The 18,396-nt window shown below is 31.2% G+C and overlaps 2 protein-coding genes across 4 annotated transcripts; both read right to left on the minus strand.

The window, feature by feature from the left end:
* Positions 1 to 10,962: 10,962 nt before the first annotated feature.
* Positions 10,963 to 12,057, minus strand: LOC111693374. Of its 2 annotated transcripts, XM_023457894.1 has the most exons (3): positions 11,519 to 12,057; positions 11,278 to 11,473; positions 11,120 to 11,212 (listed from the first exon to the last, which is right to left on the minus strand). In XM_023457894.1, the coding sequence occupies exons 1-3, from the start codon at positions 11,883 to 11,885 to the stop codon at positions 11,134 to 11,136; spliced, it is 642 nt and encodes a 213-aa protein (XP_023313662.1). In that variant the 5' UTR covers positions 11,886 to 12,057; the 3' UTR covers positions 11,120 to 11,133. The 2 variants fall into 2 exon arrangements, with proteins under 2 accessions (XP_023313661.1, XP_023313662.1); XM_023457893.1 differs by having other exon boundaries at positions 10,963 to 11,212; positions 11,278 to 12,057.
* A 2,276-nt stretch (positions 12,058 to 14,333) lies between these two features.
* Positions 14,334 to 15,406, minus strand: LOC111693373. 2 transcript variants are annotated; one of them, XM_023457887.1, is made up of 3 exons: positions 14,856 to 15,406; positions 14,615 to 14,810; positions 14,334 to 14,549 (listed from the first exon to the last, which is right to left on the minus strand). In XM_023457887.1, exons 1-3 carry the CDS (start codon positions 15,220 to 15,222, stop codon positions 14,471 to 14,473), a joined length of 642 nt encoding a protein of 213 aa, XP_023313655.1. In that variant the 5' UTR covers positions 15,223 to 15,406; the 3' UTR covers positions 14,334 to 14,470. The 2 variants fall into 2 exon arrangements, with proteins under 2 accessions (XP_023313655.1, XP_023313654.1); XM_023457886.1 differs by having other exon boundaries at positions 14,615 to 15,404.
* Positions 15,407 to 18,396: the final 2,990 nt, after the last annotated feature.

An 18,396-nucleotide genomic window follows, 5' to 3' on the forward strand; every position in this document is an offset into this window, starting at 1 on the left:
TGTTGAAGATGTTCGACTCATTCAGCCAATTTAAAAGAAAAATTTTTTTACGTATAATTAAGTTGCTAATATTAATTATTGACCGAAAATAGGGGCATGTACTTTATAGCTCGCGTCGATTCATAGTACTTTAGATGCCGAAATTAACTTTCATGCGATTGTATCTCTATATCTACAAAAACATACATATACACATAGACGTGCGAGCGAGGAAAGAAAACGATACATCTCGTGGATCGGCATCGAAACATGGCTGCGCCCCCATAAATGCAATTATTGAGTAACATCGCTTACGAGTTTATACATTTTCTCGATTTTTATAGGCCCAACACGCATCGATACATTATAATAGAGAACTGGACATTATAGAGAAAAAAAGATATTGTCTTTTGCTAAAAAATGTTATTAACTTTTAGTCATTTTTATAAACTTCTATCAACTTTTATAAACTTTTATTAATTGATATGAACATTTGGGTTCAAGACTCTACTAAAAGTAAATAAAAGTTTAAGAATGTTTATAGTAACCATTATCAACAAAAAATTAAAAATGTGCTAAATTTAATAAAATTTGATAAAGATTTATAAAAGTTATGAATGAATTTCCACACACACACATACACACAGGGCACATACAAAACAAAATGGTTGTACAATGGCCTGGTTGAAAAAGTAATCGCTAATTTTTATGCTTGTTTTTGGTAACAATTTATACAATTTTTTTAAGAATACTGAAAAAGTACCTTTATAAAACTGCCCATCACTTTTTAACCAACCTCTGGTTTGAAAAATTTTTTAGCCAATTTTTCTGTATATATACGAACTCACACTCATAGACACACGTGCGTAACGTAGGTGCCTGGAGAGCTTTGAATCATTGACAGAAAAAACTTCGAATTCGTCGGTCGCGGTACCGCAGCTTGTGCGGGTGTATAATAGATATAGTATATGATTGATTGTCTATGAATCGAGAGGGACTACAATATTTTGGTTTGAAATTTTTTCAAAATTTCTTCTATACCCTCGAATTTTCGTGGCCACTGGATTTTAGTCAAGATTATAAGTATTTAAAAGGTATTAGTAAACATTGAAGCACGAATTTCGGAGAAATTCTCACTTCGAGCCTCTGAAAAAGGATAATCCCCGAAAATTCCCCGAAGTTCCCAAAAATTTTGAAGAAGTTCGGAAAGGTGAGTGACATTGAAAACTAGTGAAGTTTTTCAGATCAGAACAAAAAACAAATTTGACATTCGAATTTACAGAAAATTGGCCGTATATGAGAATCGCAGGGGATACAGATACATATCCACAGCGAGGGTATTAAATTCACACGTTGAGTCATACCTACATCAATATATACGTTTACTCATGATAAAAAATGAGACCTCAAGCATCATTCGGTTATACATGCTATTAAAAAAAAAATTAAGCGCAACGTTTTACGATAAAAACCGAAGAATTTTTTTCTTTTATTAGTTTATACACTTGTATATGCACCAGCATTTTATGTCTAATTTTAATAAACTCATTTTTTCAATAGAAAGAGTTAGTTTGTAACTTTTTTCTAATACCATCTAAAGGAAAAATTTCTTTGTACAACATAATCGATTCCAATTAATTTAGATGATTCAAAGCTTCGTGGCAAATTGCGATAAAAACGCACTATTCACATTTTGGATGTACTTATGAAAAATTATAATAAACGTAATGCAATAAGAATACGTGAAAAATTTATTGGCTATGTATTTATCGGCCCGGGCTAATACCTATGAGGGATTTTCACCTCGTACAGCTTCAGCTGTTGCTGTGTCTGTTTCTGCTAAAACTTCAATGATTTCTATTTTTCATTTCTTTTCTCTTTTCCTTGGTATACTTAACTTCAACTCTTCTTACTTACAATATTCGAGCTGTCAAAATATGCTAGCTAGCAAAGTGAAAAGCAGTAATACCTTGTGACAAACATCATGCACCGCTGTGTGTTGTTGGATTAAAGTTCCCCGGCCATCAGATGGCCCACAGAGAAACCGCGCGCTTACGTTTTCCAAAGAATATTGTGTATAAAAAAATTGTATTGAAACTTCACGAATGGAAATACCAAATGAAGTTATAATTCCAAAAATGTTATTAAAACGAAGACATATATATAATTGTTCGACAAATCAATCACGCTTGAGTGATGAGAATTGTCCAAGAAATTTTATTTTCAACTTGCTTGACGATTTTTTTTTGTAATTGTTTTGCGCTAGAGGTAGAATAGAAAAAGCAAGAATTGAAACAAAAAATTATTGCATCATATGTTATGATATTAATTGATTTTACTAAATTTAATTAACTTTACGATTAATGCAACATCAATACTTTCCTGTTACTATTGAAAAAGTTTACAAATACACGGAAGAAGCCTTGTAATGAAAACTGCTATGTTCACTGGGAAAAGTTTATCACTTCTTCACATATCTTTTTAGAGCTTCTATTATTGTAAAAGTATTTTCAATATTAAGATCTTTGCCAAATGTAATAAACGCTATAATTTTTTTAAAGTTGATAATTTTCAAATTTTATGCAAAATAATTGTTTCCATAATTAAGATTAATATTTTTTTAAGTAAAATGTATGTAATCGGTATTATTTATTTTAAAATCGGAGATTGGAAATATGCAGAAACAAATTAAAACATTTTACCACTTTTTGACGATTAGTTTAAAGTTTTGCACAGGCCACGAAATATTTCAATAATTAATAAAGCAATAATTCTGAATCACATCCCCATTTGACTGAATAGCACATCCCCCGTGGACATGTGTGCATGTAAATGTGAAATTCTTTACAGCTTTGTTTCCCCTACTTTCTTCGATCTTGTCCTCTCGCTATATAAATATTCAGTGAAACAGATCACCGCAACAGTTCAATTGGTGAGCTTAGACGAAGAATATCAGTTTAAAGTTTCAAAGAGGAATATCAGTTTAAAGTTTCAAAGATTTAGTGTTATACGCAGGTAAGAATAAGTGATATTATTCTAACTTTTAATCATTTATTATGCTGATTCTATTTTGACTGTTTGATACTTTTTTCTCTTACTTTAATTCCATAAATCATGTCAAATAAAAATAAAGCTTCATTTATAAAATTAATTTACTTCGCACTGGTTCAGTTACGTTCCAAATCTAAATAAATTTTCGATCATTAAATGTGGCTGATGAATTTCAAACTATCATAAATTTATTAGTTTATACGATTTTATATAATTTACCAATATTCTAGCGTAAAACTCTGCATTAGTCCTATGCTTTTAAATTGTTTAAACCAAAAAACCATGGCTTAACAATTAAGTATTTAAAAATGTTGATTTTTATTTCATTAACGAAGTTGTGAAGATTGTATAGAATCATCTCCAACCTCGACATTCATAATTATTAACCCTTTTATAGAGGGTTGAAAACAGTTATTTTCATGCTTTTTCATAATTTCAATGTTACATATCTCGAAAAAATATCGATATCGAAAAATATCTATATAATAGAAAAAACACAATAATACTTTTTTGTTTAAAATGGCCTGAAAAAGATTAGTTTTTGGTGGACAATTTTAATTTTGGGCAATTTGTATAAAGAAAATTGTTTAAAATAGTTTTCGAGTTATCTTATATTTAATGTTACAAAAAACTAAAAAACGGCCAACTTTAACGTTAAAAAAATCTATAAAAAACGGGAATCTTCCGGTGTTGTAATAGTGTTTTCTTATCATTGTGTTATATGTATGAAAAAGTTAGAAATAATTTATACCCAACTACTCTGCATATTCAAATAGCGTCGATTCACGATTTTCATCTGCGTACAAAACGAGACATCAAAAACAAGCTTTTCGTGATGCATCATTTTTTTTATCTCATATGAATCGAGTATATCCTTACCTGCAAAGAGCTCAACTTCGTATTCCAATTTAATCGATTTCTTATGCGCATTGTCGAGGGTCCTCGCGGTTAAACGTGATTTTATATACCACCTTAAATAGCTTTTGAACGCGGAGATCATCTTATATATAAACTCAACTCAAATACCTCATCATTTCGTTCGCGTTAAGAGTTTTATAGTGGTTACAAGTAAACAAAATCACGTTTTTAAAAAATGAAGAAATAAAAAACGAACTCTTAATTCAAAAATCAAATAAACTAATTCAATTAATTATTACACTTGCAAACTTGACATCAAACTGTGTAATTGGGCGATTATAAAATTTCAAAAAAACATTTGACTTTTCAATCCACCCCGCAGTCTTTTTTATCACGCCAACATCGACTGCTTTAGCGTATGCTTTTCTTGTTAATACATGTCTTACGGAGTGACTCGAAAAAATTTCGATATTCAAGCCATTTTTTTAAGGGCATATTTAATTCATCTACTCAACATGTTGGAACAGATACAAATTTATGCACTTATTACACGCAATGACTAACTTTTAAGTAGGGTGAATGCGCCAGTTTTCGGACAGTTAAGAAAAAATCGTTCTTTGCTCATTTACAGAGCTTGTGTATTACGTTTTAAAATGTTTCTAAAGATACATTTTGATAGAAAAAAAGTAACCTTTCGAATGAGTACGTACACTTGACCAAAAAAGCTTATGATACTTCTAAAAAAATGGATAAAGCCAAAAAAATACGAATCGTCCAGTTTTCGACCACTTCAATGAGCCGTCAATGACCCTGAAGTTGGAACTCAGTTAAATTTTTATTTTCGAGCTCTGAAAGCATAATAAACATACGTGTCTAAAAGTACATGAGAAACCTACTGATGAGCTTCAAATTGAATAAAAAACGTTTGATTAAAAATTATTTAGAATTATTACAGGTGGTCGAAAACTGGATGGACAATTTTACCGCATAGTCCAATTTTCGACCAGGTCAGAATTATAAATTGAGCTACGAAACAGATTTAATAATTTTCAAGGGTAGCTATAAATTTTCTCTGAAAGTATAATATTTAAAGAATTAAAAAAATATTTTATTACGTCAAAATTTGATATATATTTCTATTTGTTTAAATAATAACCTTGGGTGGCCGAAAATTGGAGGGTGGTCGGTAACAGGCACATTTACCCTATAAGACCTTAGTTCTTTAGTTTGATTAATATGTTGTTCTAAAAGTCAAAGCAACACATAATTCTGGCTTCTTGCAAAAATATGACAAGACAAGTAAAGGCTGGGTCAGTAGAATTTTTCATGTTATCCGATATTCCTATCTTAATACGGCCTCCGAAAAACATTATTTTTTAATAAAATATGCTATTTTAAAAGTCACGATTTCAATAATTAATCCAATATTTTGACAAAGGGAATTACAACTATCAATAATCTATTCATATGGTACTCAGATTTATACTATTGTTAGCTATGATATTATTAAAATAAAATTTATCGCGCCAAGTACTTAAGAAAACTAACATTTTCATTTTTGAAACTATAACCACTCTTAAAAATTTCTAGTATAGAATATAATTCTAATATGTGATTTTGTAAACTTGTAAAGTACGATTATTTAAACTCATGTTGTGTACAAAATCAGTGGTATGTGAAATTTGCAATAGGAACTTCGACTTTTATGCCAAGGTATGAAGAAAAATAGTACACTCAACACGAGACAAAAAAGACATTCCTAACTTAACTTGTTGTGTAAAATACTATATAATATGGTTTATTTAATTTAGTATTTATTATGATTACTGTTAAATTTGCATGATCGAATGATATTACCTTTTCACTATTTAGAATATATATATATTAGACTGGAAGCAAAAAAAAAATTTTTTTTTATTTCGCCCACACCAAACGGAAAAGTGATCTATGTACCAAAAAAATATTCTGTGCAAAATTTTAGCTTATATAAATTGAGATAACCCGTGCTGCCCGTCGCTTGAAGGTTTTTAAATTTGATTTAAATTAATTTTTACCGCTTCTTTATAGCGATATTCAAATGGCTCTGTAGCCGTCAATTTTCAAGCAAATAAAACTTTGAACCCCTCAAATTAAAGGTCTTGAAAAGACCTTTAATTTGCTTTTTTCAAAATTTTGATTGCTCCAAAATTAACTGCTGTAGAGCCGTTTGAATATTGCTAAAAAATAGAAAAAAATCGAAATTTTTCTAGTTTTCTAATAGCTGAAGTTCACTCGGAGAAACACCAATTTTTCCTAAACTCCGGGGTATTCTTTCGTGTGTAATAAGCTAAAAAATGACGTAAGTTTCGACCAGAATATTGCATCCTAGCTCCGTATAGCGGCATTTTAAATATTCAATTTTTTCGTATTTTTTTTTCTTTCATCCGTCTAATGATTACACGCTTTTTATTATGAGAACATTCACAAAATACTGAAACATTTTCCAAATACTACTGATGATTAAAAGCATCTCAAGACCTATCTTTTAAGCCCCCTAACGAGCTTATAGGTGTCTCGGAGTTAAATCTACAGCCAAATTAAGAATATAATCATTAACGAAGTTGAAAAATAGAATCGCGATTTCAAGCTTAACTATACTAAAGTGTCCTTTAATCCCCAAAAAAATTTGAAAACAACATTTTCGACGTATTTTTCGACGAGAAAACCAATGGTGACCTTGGATTTGACCTTGAACATAACCTCTAAGCTACAGCGAACCAAAATTGATTTTTCGTTTGGTGACCCCCATTTTTTATTGCAGATTTGAAAAGAGCGGAAAATTTTACGTTCAAATACATCTTTGGTTTTTTTTTTAGGTTATGGAAGTATATCTTCATGGTCACTTAAGGGCGATGTTGTAAGCTAAAAGACCTTACATAACCTAGAATAATCTCACATAAGGAATGGAATAAAATGACCCGAAATAAAACTAAAGATGTATTTGAACGTAAAATTTTCCGCTCTTTTCAAATCTGCAATAAAAAATGGGGGTCACCAAACGAAAAATCAATTTTGGTTCGCTGTAGCTTAGAGGTTATGTTCAAGGTCAAATCCAAGGTCACCATTGGTTTTCTCGTCGAAAAATACGTCGAAAATGTTGTTTTCAAATTTTTTTGGGGATTAAAGGACACTTTAGTATAGTTAAGCTTGAAATCGCGATTCTATTTTTCAACTTCGTTAATGATTATATTCTTAATTTGGCTGTAGATTTAACTCCGAGACACCTATAAGCTCGTTAGGGGGCTTAAAAGATAGGTCTTGAGATGCTTTTAATCATCAGTAGTATTTGGAAAATGTTTCAGTATTTTGTGAATGTTCTCATAATAAAAAGCGTGTAATCATTAGACGGATGAAAGAAAAAAAAATACGAAAAAATTGAATATTTAAAATGCCGCTATACGGAGCTAGGATGCAATATTCTGGTCGAAACTTACGTCATTTTTTAGCTTATTACACACGAAAGAATACCCCGGAGTTTAGGAAAAATTGGTGTTTCTCCGAGTGAACTTCAGCTATTAGAAAACTAGAAAAATTTCGATTTTTTTCTATTTTTTAGCAATATTCAAACGGCTCTACAGCAGTTAATTTTGGAGCAAAATTTATAACATGACCACGAACATAATTCAGTACAAAAACATCGCTTGTCAAATATTTCCACCGAACTAAGTACAAAAATAATCTACCCGCTCTCAGTTTCGATCGGTACGCTTGCGGAAACTATTTTTTTGCGTTTTCTTCTTTACACATATTTTTTTGTTGACATTGAATTTGTTCGTATAATCCACCCGAGGCGTCTCAAAATTGTGACGTTCAGGGGGGCGATAAATGTTTAAATTTGATGCGTATTTTTTCGACTATATGGCTCTTTTAACAAATTGGAGTTTTTTTCTCACCTGCAAGTGAGTTCATGATTTTACTGGAGATATCTTCGTCAAATGAAAATTCATCTTACTTTGAATTTTCCACAACATTTCTTTAATTTTTGCGTACAAATAATATACATACGTACATACACTATTTTTCATGAATACCTCAAGACGAACTAATTTTTCTGTTTTGATCATTTTCAGGAACGACAGAATAACAATGGCCAACGATAACTTGGAAAAATTACAGAACTTGAGAGCAAGATTTAATTTGGAGGATGCAGCAGACAGAAATGAGTTTCTCTGTGAACTTCATCCTAGGCTTATACTCACACGTTGGAAGGGCCAATTTCCAAATTTACGAAATATTTTTCAGAAAAAAGAGATAGATTGCCTTTTGTTGCATTCTATTGAGTACCACAGTAGCAGTATGAACCTACGGTTAATACAATTTTTAATTTTCACCTGCTACGAGGACGAACCTGACTTGGATAATGATGGTGGTCCAATACTGCGTCGCATCACTGCAGTGCATCAGGCATTTCACAGAAAGAAATCCTGTGTCATTCATCCACTTTTCAAAATTTATAATAAATTTAACGCAAATTACATAGACGAAAGTGGATGTACACATTTTAAAGTCGCTTGCATCACCGAATGTTATGACGCTGTAAGGGGGTTTCTTCGCTTCGGGCAAAGTCCTAATTGCCTCGTTCCAGGGAAAAATTATTCTCTTCTTCACTTAGCTCTGATTGATAACAATGTAATTATGGCAGAATTACTGCTGAGATATAGCGCTAATCTTAATTTGACCAATGTAGACAGAATGACTTTTCTGCATGTTATTTGCACGCTCAGCCGCGATGCTGGCATCGCGAAAATTTTATTTGACATCAGTGATCAGAGGTGTCAACGGGTGTTTATCAATGCCAAGGACAAGTCAGGCAACACACCGTTGCATCTGGCATTAAAATATGTAAAGATCAAGACAAAGAGATTAATAGAATTGTTGATCAGAAGAGGAGCCGATATACATGTGGCGAACGCACAGGGGTTGTCACCACTTCAAATTGTTTGCACAGAAAATTACGATAAAGAGGTGGTCGAGGTATTTTTCAAGACAAACACAGACATTCAGCAGACCGAAATTCGGGACAATTCTGTCCATAAACTGCTGCGTTTAGCCATGGTCAATCTCCGGCATGATGTGATCGATGTACTCTTGGGTCACGGGGTCGATCTGTCAAACTTCGTTTTCCCAACTCTGAGTTGCTTTAGCAAACGATTTGATGAGCGATATCGTATTGGCGAAGTTGAGCGATATCGGGAATGTGATTTTAAATTAGAACTAGTCTCCGGTGTTCTTAGCATCATCGAAAGCTTAGAGCGAAAGGGATATGAGCTAGACCAAAGCGACGCTCTGACGATAATGAGTTTGTTCGTCAGGTACAAATCGTTCCAGAAGTTGGTGGATATTGACAAAAAAAGTTGGAGGAGTCAGTTGAAGGTGCATCGAATCTTTCCGCTTATCCAAAACGTGGGGGAGTACGAGAGAGAAAGAAATGAGACAATGATGACTCCAAGACTATCGACCTACGACTTATTCCAGTTACAACCCCAAGAGGTAACGCAAATTTTCCCCTATAAGGACTTGTACAAGATCGCAAAATCATCCAATTTGTCGATTTTCCCCCAACATCCCATTTTTCTCAAAAATGTTTGTGCTTTGCAAATGACCCACAAATTATCGCGAGGATTTTGCCGGCGATGGGCCCTGGATGCCCTTTTCCAGAAGATTTTACGATACCGATTGCCGGTCGAGTGCTGTTATATGATCATCGAGCATCTGACAAACGAAGATTTATGCAACGTTTTCATCGCCGCTACAGCCTGAAGATTGTGATGTCCACCAGCATATTTTAACTATTTTTATATCTGGTGTTATTGAATTTTATAGATTTTTAACGCTATATGTTTGATTCTCCTGAAATCTGCAAATAAGCTAATTGTATGGATTGTTTTGCTGCCCTTAATAGTTCAAAAGCATGTCATGTTTTTAATCACAATTTGGTGGATGAATTTATAATCGCTTGAAAACCATTGATAAAATAATATTTTTTCTTGAGAATCCATATTATACATTTTTCGGGAGTGCTCTTTTGGAAACTTATGTTATTGCTATTTATTTTGTAATTGAATAAGTTTTGATTTGCAAATTATTTAAAAAAATGAAATGTTATATCTTTATTTATGTTTCTAACATAGCGAATTTGAACAGCGCCGCGATATGAAAAGGTGCTAAAGACTTAACTTTGAATTGAAATTGAGAAGAAAGATTTAAAATACAAAGTAATTTATGTAGCAAGTGTGTGATACTTAGTAAAAAAATTCAATACAAGTAAAATGTATAATCTAACAAAATGTAGGGTTACAAAATATATATTCGAAGCTTTGTAATGGGTCTAGTATTAACTTTTGTCAATTGTTGAGCCTCATATATGTCGAGTATATCCATAAAATATGCAAGTATGTATGTATGTGGAAAGAGTTTTCCCAATAATGGGACGGTAATAATGTGTTGAAATAAACTGCATTTTTTGTCAATAGGGTTGAGGAAGAAATTTCGGAAAAGTATCATTTCGGTTCGTGTAATATTTTGTAATTTACTAAAATTTCGATTATTTTTTAATTTTTCTGAATGGATGTGTGATTTTTATTTTAGTTTTTGTGTATAGATTTAAAAAGATGATCAGTCAAATTCCAATTTAAGACCAAAAATGTTAAAATTTATCTATTAATTACATAGTTGTATCGTGAAATTACGAATGTTATTTTTCTCTTTTAGAATTTATCTCTAAATTTTTACAAAGTTATAGTGGTTTAATGGTTGAAATATATGTGAGTAAAGATTTTAAAAACATCACTCATAATATCTCATTCATCTCAAAATTTTCTGTGATGTGTAAATAGTATAAAAGGCAAAGGTCTTCAATAAAAAATGTAGGAGCTACTAGCATGTATATTCAAATACAAATCAAAAAGTTATAAAGTATAATGATATAATGATAAAACTAATTAAGACTTATCAATCGATTGCAAACTTTTATTAAAAGTAGAGAAAAAATTTTTTTACATTTTTATTAAAAATTTATCAATTAATATCAGAAGAATAATTGTATTGCATCGGCATGTCATTAGTTTTTTACTTCTAAAACATAAAATGCAACTCCTTTTAATTGAATTTTTTTTTCGTTGTTTTAATGAATTTTTGTCATATTTGTGTTTCCGGTACAATTCAAAATTTTCTTTGATAATAATACAAATTTAACATGCATGAATATCATTGCAAATTTCTATAATTGCTGTGTCTCTCAGCACAGCGTAGAAATCCAAATTGTTCTAGGTCGCGCCTGTCGTCCCTGAAAGTTAATATATTTTTATTGTCAAAAATTGAGTTAATTATTTTCTAAATCTATACACTCACATCATTTTGATAGAACTATTTTTCATGTATTTTATTTCATCTGGACCGATGTAAATATTATATCGCAAGTAGGATCTTATATTATTCAAATAACCATCTTCTTCCAGAAACTTTTCGCAATAAAAAAATTTTTTAGCATCTTCAAGTTGGTCTTCATTGGGTATGTTTTCTTTTGGCAAATCATGCAGCATGTTATATGCCTCGATCACCTTTGGCTCGTCGAGGCGATATAACTCTTTATATTCCTCATCATCTCGATCGGGATACAGAACATATTCAACGCAAGCGACTAGTAATATGGCTAAATTTAAATGATAAAGTTCAGCTACCTTCCAAGTATCCAGTCCGAAAGAAAGAACCGTTTCTTTAAAGTTATTTAATAATTCAGGTGTAATAGTGACTCTGTTCATTGACGCAAGTAGCATAGCTCTTACAACTGCCTCATCTTCTAAATCTTCATCTTTAATGCGGTTATCAATTATGTATCTTTGTAATTTAATAGTTACATCGGCATTAAGTTTACATCTAAAATATGAAATATGGTTTAATTCGAATACAAGTAGTTCATCGAATTCTTCTAGTTCTAGTTCATCTAATTCTGGCTCCATTTTTGTCGTTGCCCCAAATTCCTTGATAGCGATGAAACAAAATTTTGAAAACTACTCGACGAATAATGTAACTATTTTATTCAGAGTACATTGATTTACAATAGAGTTTAATGTGTAATACTTTCGAGTAAAATCACGGTTCTATCAATACTAACGGTTAAACAAATTGACCCGTGGCCTCATGTCAACATCGTATTCTCTCACTTATAAACATTTGCGTATACAATACGTACTTTCAACGTCACCCCTGTTTAGGTGAATTACAATATTATCTCAATAAAAATTTCCAGCTTAGAAAGTCGAGCTTTTAACAGTCTATCAGTAACTCGATCCTTGTAAATAAACTTTCACCAAAATAATTAATGAATCAATCGAACTTGAATGATTATTATTTGAAAAGAAAATTAAGAATACGATGTTGTCACGAGGCCATAGGTCAATTTGTTAAACCGTTGAAATTGATAGAACTATGATTAAACTCATTATTCATTAAAACAACCATAAAAGATTCTATAGAAAGGAGTGGCATTTTATGTTTTATTAGTTAAAAAACTAAAGATATGCTGTTGCAATTCAATTATTCTTTTGACATTAATTAATAAAATTGTATTAAAAGTTTTCAATTGATTTTGAAGTGCTCTTTAATTTTCGCAAAATTTACGATGCCCAAAAAATTCGTGTAAATTTTTCTATTCTTTCAGGAAGCAGAGAAGGTCTTAAATAGAATTCTCAATAAGAAACAGAGAATGTTCAGTTATTACAATTTTTTTTACATTACAGTACTGTGATAATACACAGTTTATTTGTTTTAACAATTTCACTTAATTTACCGATATTAACGTGTGCAACTCTGCATTAGTACTATCCTTTTAAATTAGTGCAATTTTTGCTGTGGAGTGACGATAAGATAATAATTAGGCCTGCAGATTACTCTTACGAAAGAGCTCTTGTAAAGCTCAAAACAGGAAAGATCTCGACATTTTTTCTTAATCGATAGTTTTCGAGTTATCTAATTTTTATGTCACAAAAAACTCATAAACGGCCAACTTTGACATTAAAAAAATAAATAAAAATCGGGAATTTTTGATGTTGAGCGTGCCATTAGTTGAGTTTTGATCAGGGCTACATCTCAATAGTAGTTCGTTGATTTTTTTTCAGTTATTCTCCAGAGCCGAGTGTAACAACAAAATAACTTTTCCTTGTGCAAGGCAAGAAGAGAGATTGATTGAGTAAAATTTATTATAAATTTTGAAAAGTCTCTCTGTGATATGCCTCATGCACTGCAGTGATGCGACGCAGTATTGGACCACTATCATTACCCAAGTCAGGTTCGTCCTCGTAGTAGGTGAAAATTAAAAATTGTATTAACCGTAAGTTCATATTACTATACTGTGGGACTTAATAGACTGCAACAAAAGGTAATCTATCTTTTTTTTTTGGAAAATATTTCGTAAATTTGGAAATTGGCCCTTCCAACGTGTCAGTATAAGCCTAGGATGAAGTTCACAGAGGAACTGTTTTCTGTCTGCTTCATCCTTAAAATTAAATCTTGTTCTTAAGTTCTATAATTTTTTCAAGTTGTTGTTGGCCACCGTTGTTTTTAGAAGAATTTATGAAAAAATTTTCAGACCTCTAGGAACAAGATCAGTCAAAGATCCCATTCAGATTCATACGGCACAAGGCTTTGGAATGATAAGTCAATATTGATGAGCACTGGACTAATTTTTCTTGTTTTTTCTCTCTCTATATTAGACGCCTTCTTCTCAGAAGGGCCTGCAGGAGGCTTGGAGCGATAAGATTTCCCAATAAGGAGTAAATGTTATTGAAATAAACTGTATTTTTTGTCAATTGGGTTGAGGAAGAAATCCCGGAAAAGTATCATTTCGGTTGGTGTAATATTTTGTAATTTACTAAAATTTCGATTATTTTTTAATTTTTCTGAATGGATGTGTGATTTTTATTTTAGTTTTTGTGTATAGATTTAAAAAGATGAGCAGTCAAACTCCAATTTAAGACCAAAAATGTTAAAATTTATCAGTTAATTAACATAGTTGTATCGTGAAATTACGAATGTTATTTTTCCTTTTTAAAATTTCTCTTTAAATGTTTACAAACTTATAGTGGTGTTAATGGTTAAAATGTATGTGTGTAGAGATTTTAAAAACATCACTCATAGTATCTCATTTATCTCAAAATTTTCTGTGATGTGTAAATAGTATAAAAGGCAAAGGTCTTCAATAAAATATGTAGCAGCTACTAGCATATATATTCAAATACAAATCAAAAAGTTATAAAGTATAATGATATAATAATAAAACTAATTAAGACTTATCAATCGATTGCAAACTTTTATTAAAAGTAGAAAAAAATTTTTTTTACATTTTTATTACAATTTTATTAATTATTATCAGAAGAATAATTGTATTGCATCGGTATATTATTAGTTTTTTACTTCTAAAACATAAAATGCAACTCCTTTTTATTAAATCTTTTTTCGTTATTTTAATGAATTTTTGTCATATTTGTGTTTCCGGTACAATTCAAACTTTTCTTTGATAATAATACAAATTTAACATGCATGAATATCATTGCTCATTTCTATAATTGCTGTGTCTCTTAGCACAGCGCAGATATCCAAATTTTTCTAGGTCGCGCCTGTCGTCCCTGAAAGTTAATATATTTTTATTGTCAAAAATTGAGTTAATTATTTTCTAAATCTATACACTCACATTATTTTGATTGAACTTCTTTTAATGTATTCTTTTTCACGAGGACCCTTGTTACATTCATATTCCAAGTAGAATCTTACAGTATCCAAATATCCATCTTCTTCCAGAAACTTTTCGCAATAAAAAAATTTTTTAGCATCTTCAAGTTGGTATTCATTGGGTATGTTTTCTTTTGGCAAATCATGCAGTATGTTATATGCCTCGATCACCTTTGGCTCATCGAGGCGATATAACTCTTTATATTCCTCATAATCTCGATCGGGATACAGAAGGTATTCAACGCAAGCGACTAGTAATATGGCTAGATTTAAATGATAAAGTTCAGCTACCTTCCAAGTACCCATTCCGAGAGAAAGAACCGTTTCTTTAAAGTTATTTAATAATTCAGGTGTAATAGTGACTCTGTTCATTGACGCAAGTAGCATAGCTCTCACAACTGCCTCATCTTCGAAATCTTCATCTTTAATGTCGTTATCAATTATGTATCTTTGTAATCTAATAGTAACATCGGCATTAAGTTTGCATCTGAAATATGAAATATGGCTTAGTTCGACTTCAAGTAGCTTATCTAATTCTTCTTGTTCTAGTTCATCTAATTCTGGCTCCATTTTTGTCGTTGCCCCAAATTCTTTGATACCGATGAAACAATACTTTCAAAACTACTCGATAAATAATGTAATTATTTTATTCAGAGTACATTGATTTACAATAGAGTTTAATGCGTAATACTTCCGAGTAAAATCACGGTTCTATCAATACTAACGGTTAAACAAATTGACTCGTGACCTCATATCAACATCGTATTCTCTCACTTATACACGTTTGCGTATACAATACGTACTTTCAACGTCGCCCCTGTTTAGGTGAATTACAATATTATCTCAATAAAAATTTCACAATTGTCACAAATATGACAAAAATTTCTTTAAAACAACGAAAAAAGATTCTATATAAAGGAGTTGCATTTTATGTTTTATAAATTAAAAACTAAAGATATTCTGTTGCAATTCAATTATTCTTTTGACATTAATTAATAAAATTGTATTAAAAGTTTTCAATTGATTTTGAAGTGCTCTTTAATTTTCGCAAAATTTACGATGCCCAAAAAATTCGTGTAAATTTTTCTATTCTTTCAGGAAGCAGAGAAGGTCTTAAATGAACTGAACAGAGAATGTTCAGTTATTACATTTCTTTTTTACATTACAGTACTGTGATAATACATAGTTTATTTGTTTCAACAATTTAACGTAATTTACCGATATTTCGTGTGAAACTCTGCATTAGTACTATCCTTTTAAACAAGTGCAATTTTGGCTGTGGATTGACAATAAAATAATAATTAGGCCTGCAAATTACTCTTAAGAAAGAGCTCTTGAAAAGCTCAAAACAGGAAAGATCTCGACATTTTTTCTTAATCGATAGTTTTCGAGTTATCTAATTTTTATGTCACAAATAACTCATAAACGGCCAACCTTGACATTAAAAAAATACATAAAAATCGGGAATTTTCGATGTTGAGCGCGCCGATCTGAAAAAATGTGGGAAGAAAATAAGAAAAAATTTTTTCAGATTTTTTGAGCCTTCGCACCGCCCTAAAAAAATTATTTTCGTGAAAAAAAGCGTTTTTTCAGCTCTATATGATATATTGTGGGCGATATTCGGCAAAAGTATAAAAATCTCCGTAAACGAGTTCGTGAGTACTACAGCTGACTCTCGAGTAATTTAACAGAACTAAAGAAAGAAATAACAGAAAAGGAAGGAAAAAACATCGCAGTATGACAACATTTTATTTTGGAATACATGCATTTAAAATTGTATACGCGGTAAAAAATTTTATGACACAAAAACTCAGGCCTTTTTCGCAAGTTAACTCGTCGAGCATCTCTCTCGAAACGTAATTAGTATGCCTCATTTTCAGAAGTTACTATAAAAACGCACTGAACCGTTCCGATATTTCATTTCGGCTCGAATGCGCGCGTGACGTAAGTAATTAGAAAATCACGGTGTACTTATCGATCCTTCGATCCTTTTATTCGGAACTTCCGTTACGTATAACATGGAATCAATCTGCAGCTAGAAAATTAATAGAACGTGGTATCAAGGTTTTGCTTTTTGGGATATTGTAAAGCCAATGAACAAAATGAAAAGTTTTCGTTCTTTCGAGTACCAAAAGTACAACCAAAACATAATGGAAATTCCGAAGGATTACAGAAAGTGTCCAGAAGTAAAAGCCATTATGAGTGGATAAGATCTCTTAAACAAGGACCCTTGACTGAAAAAAAAAATTAAATTATTTAGGGTATAGTCAGCAGGCATTTCATCTCAGGTATATTTTCAGATCTCTTTTTTATAATAACCTTCCAAATGCATTTATTTTTATTAGTTTTCCCTTGTTATTTGTATTTGTAACAGGTAAGCCAACTGTACATATATTACCTCAAAATAATCCAGACTGAGTACCTGCCAGCAAAATTCTCTGTAATTCGACTAGTTTCTGGCGTATTCCCTTGTGTTTTGTAATTTAAATATACCTATACTCAGATACCGCGGATGTATATCACGGACACGCGCAAGTGCGTTTTGACAGTGGCCAAGTAACGTCTTTGATAAAAAAAAACTGAAATTACAACGATTCTTTTTGCCATAGCTAGACAAGAGTAGTTAAATCCGCCTCGATTGATGAAAGGATTACGTCTTCCTCTACATTGACATATTTTTTACTCATCTCATTTATCTGTAATTTGCAGTTAAATAAATCAACTTTTACATATTACACATTGTGGAGGCTAGTTTTTTTAAGCCTCCAGGCAACTCAGCTGTTGAATCGTGACCGTCAGTAACGCTTTCTATAAACGCACTATGATGTGTTCAATTACCATTTGAACGCACTTTATTTTTAATTTTCTCCTGTTAAAATGTACGACTTCAATCAAACAGATTTTATAAATGTTAATTTACACAATTAACATTATTATTAATTTTAATTAGAAGTTCAGAACTGTGTACGTAAAAATAAACCTATTCTCACGACGCATTTATACTAACAGTGGATAGTGTTTACAGAATTACAGAACAACCCAACGATAATCGAAGGTAACTGTGCTTGGATTTTATAATAGTATTTTAGCTTTGACACTTGTAAATTTACATATAATGGTGAACTCGTCATCTACCAGTGATGGTTTAAAATGGTTTCATCGTATATAAATAGTCTAAATTTTTTGAAACAAATCAATTATTATACGCTCGACATTCGCAACATAATTTTGTAACAAACAAATCAATTTAAGGGTAATAATCAATATTGAACATTTCCACTGAGACAGGAAAGTAAAATAGTAATAACCTTATGTAAAAACTGTTAAAAGTCAATTTTTTAACGTCTATTAATAATTGCTATAAATCACTTTTAAAAAAAACTGCAATTCGTTTACTACAAACCGAACATCTTCTCAACGTATTATGCTCTTCATTTCGTGGATTGAAATTATAGTCATCATTGTTTACACAATCCATTTTCTAAAACTCAATTCATTATAATCTTTCTTATTATAGGAATAATTGTTTACTGTTATGCATTGTTGTTTCTCAATTATATAATACCGATTTTTCCTTAATATAGATAAATATAAATCGGTTCATTGATACGATTATTTCTAAACGTACGTGTCAAAATTGACAGCTGGTAAAGCAATGCTTAAACACACAACATTCGGTAAGTATAATGAGTTTTTCATGTGGCTGAATCGAATCTGAGAGTTAAATTTATGCAGTGTAAACCT

Source organism: Trichogramma pretiosum, unplaced genomic scaffold (assembly GCF_000599845.2).
Source record: "Trichogramma pretiosum strain Unisexual culture from Peru unplaced genomic scaffold, Tpre_2.0 scaffold21, whole genome shotgun sequence".
Lineage (NCBI taxonomy): Eukaryota > Metazoa > Arthropoda > Insecta > Hymenoptera > Trichogrammatidae > Trichogramma > Trichogramma pretiosum.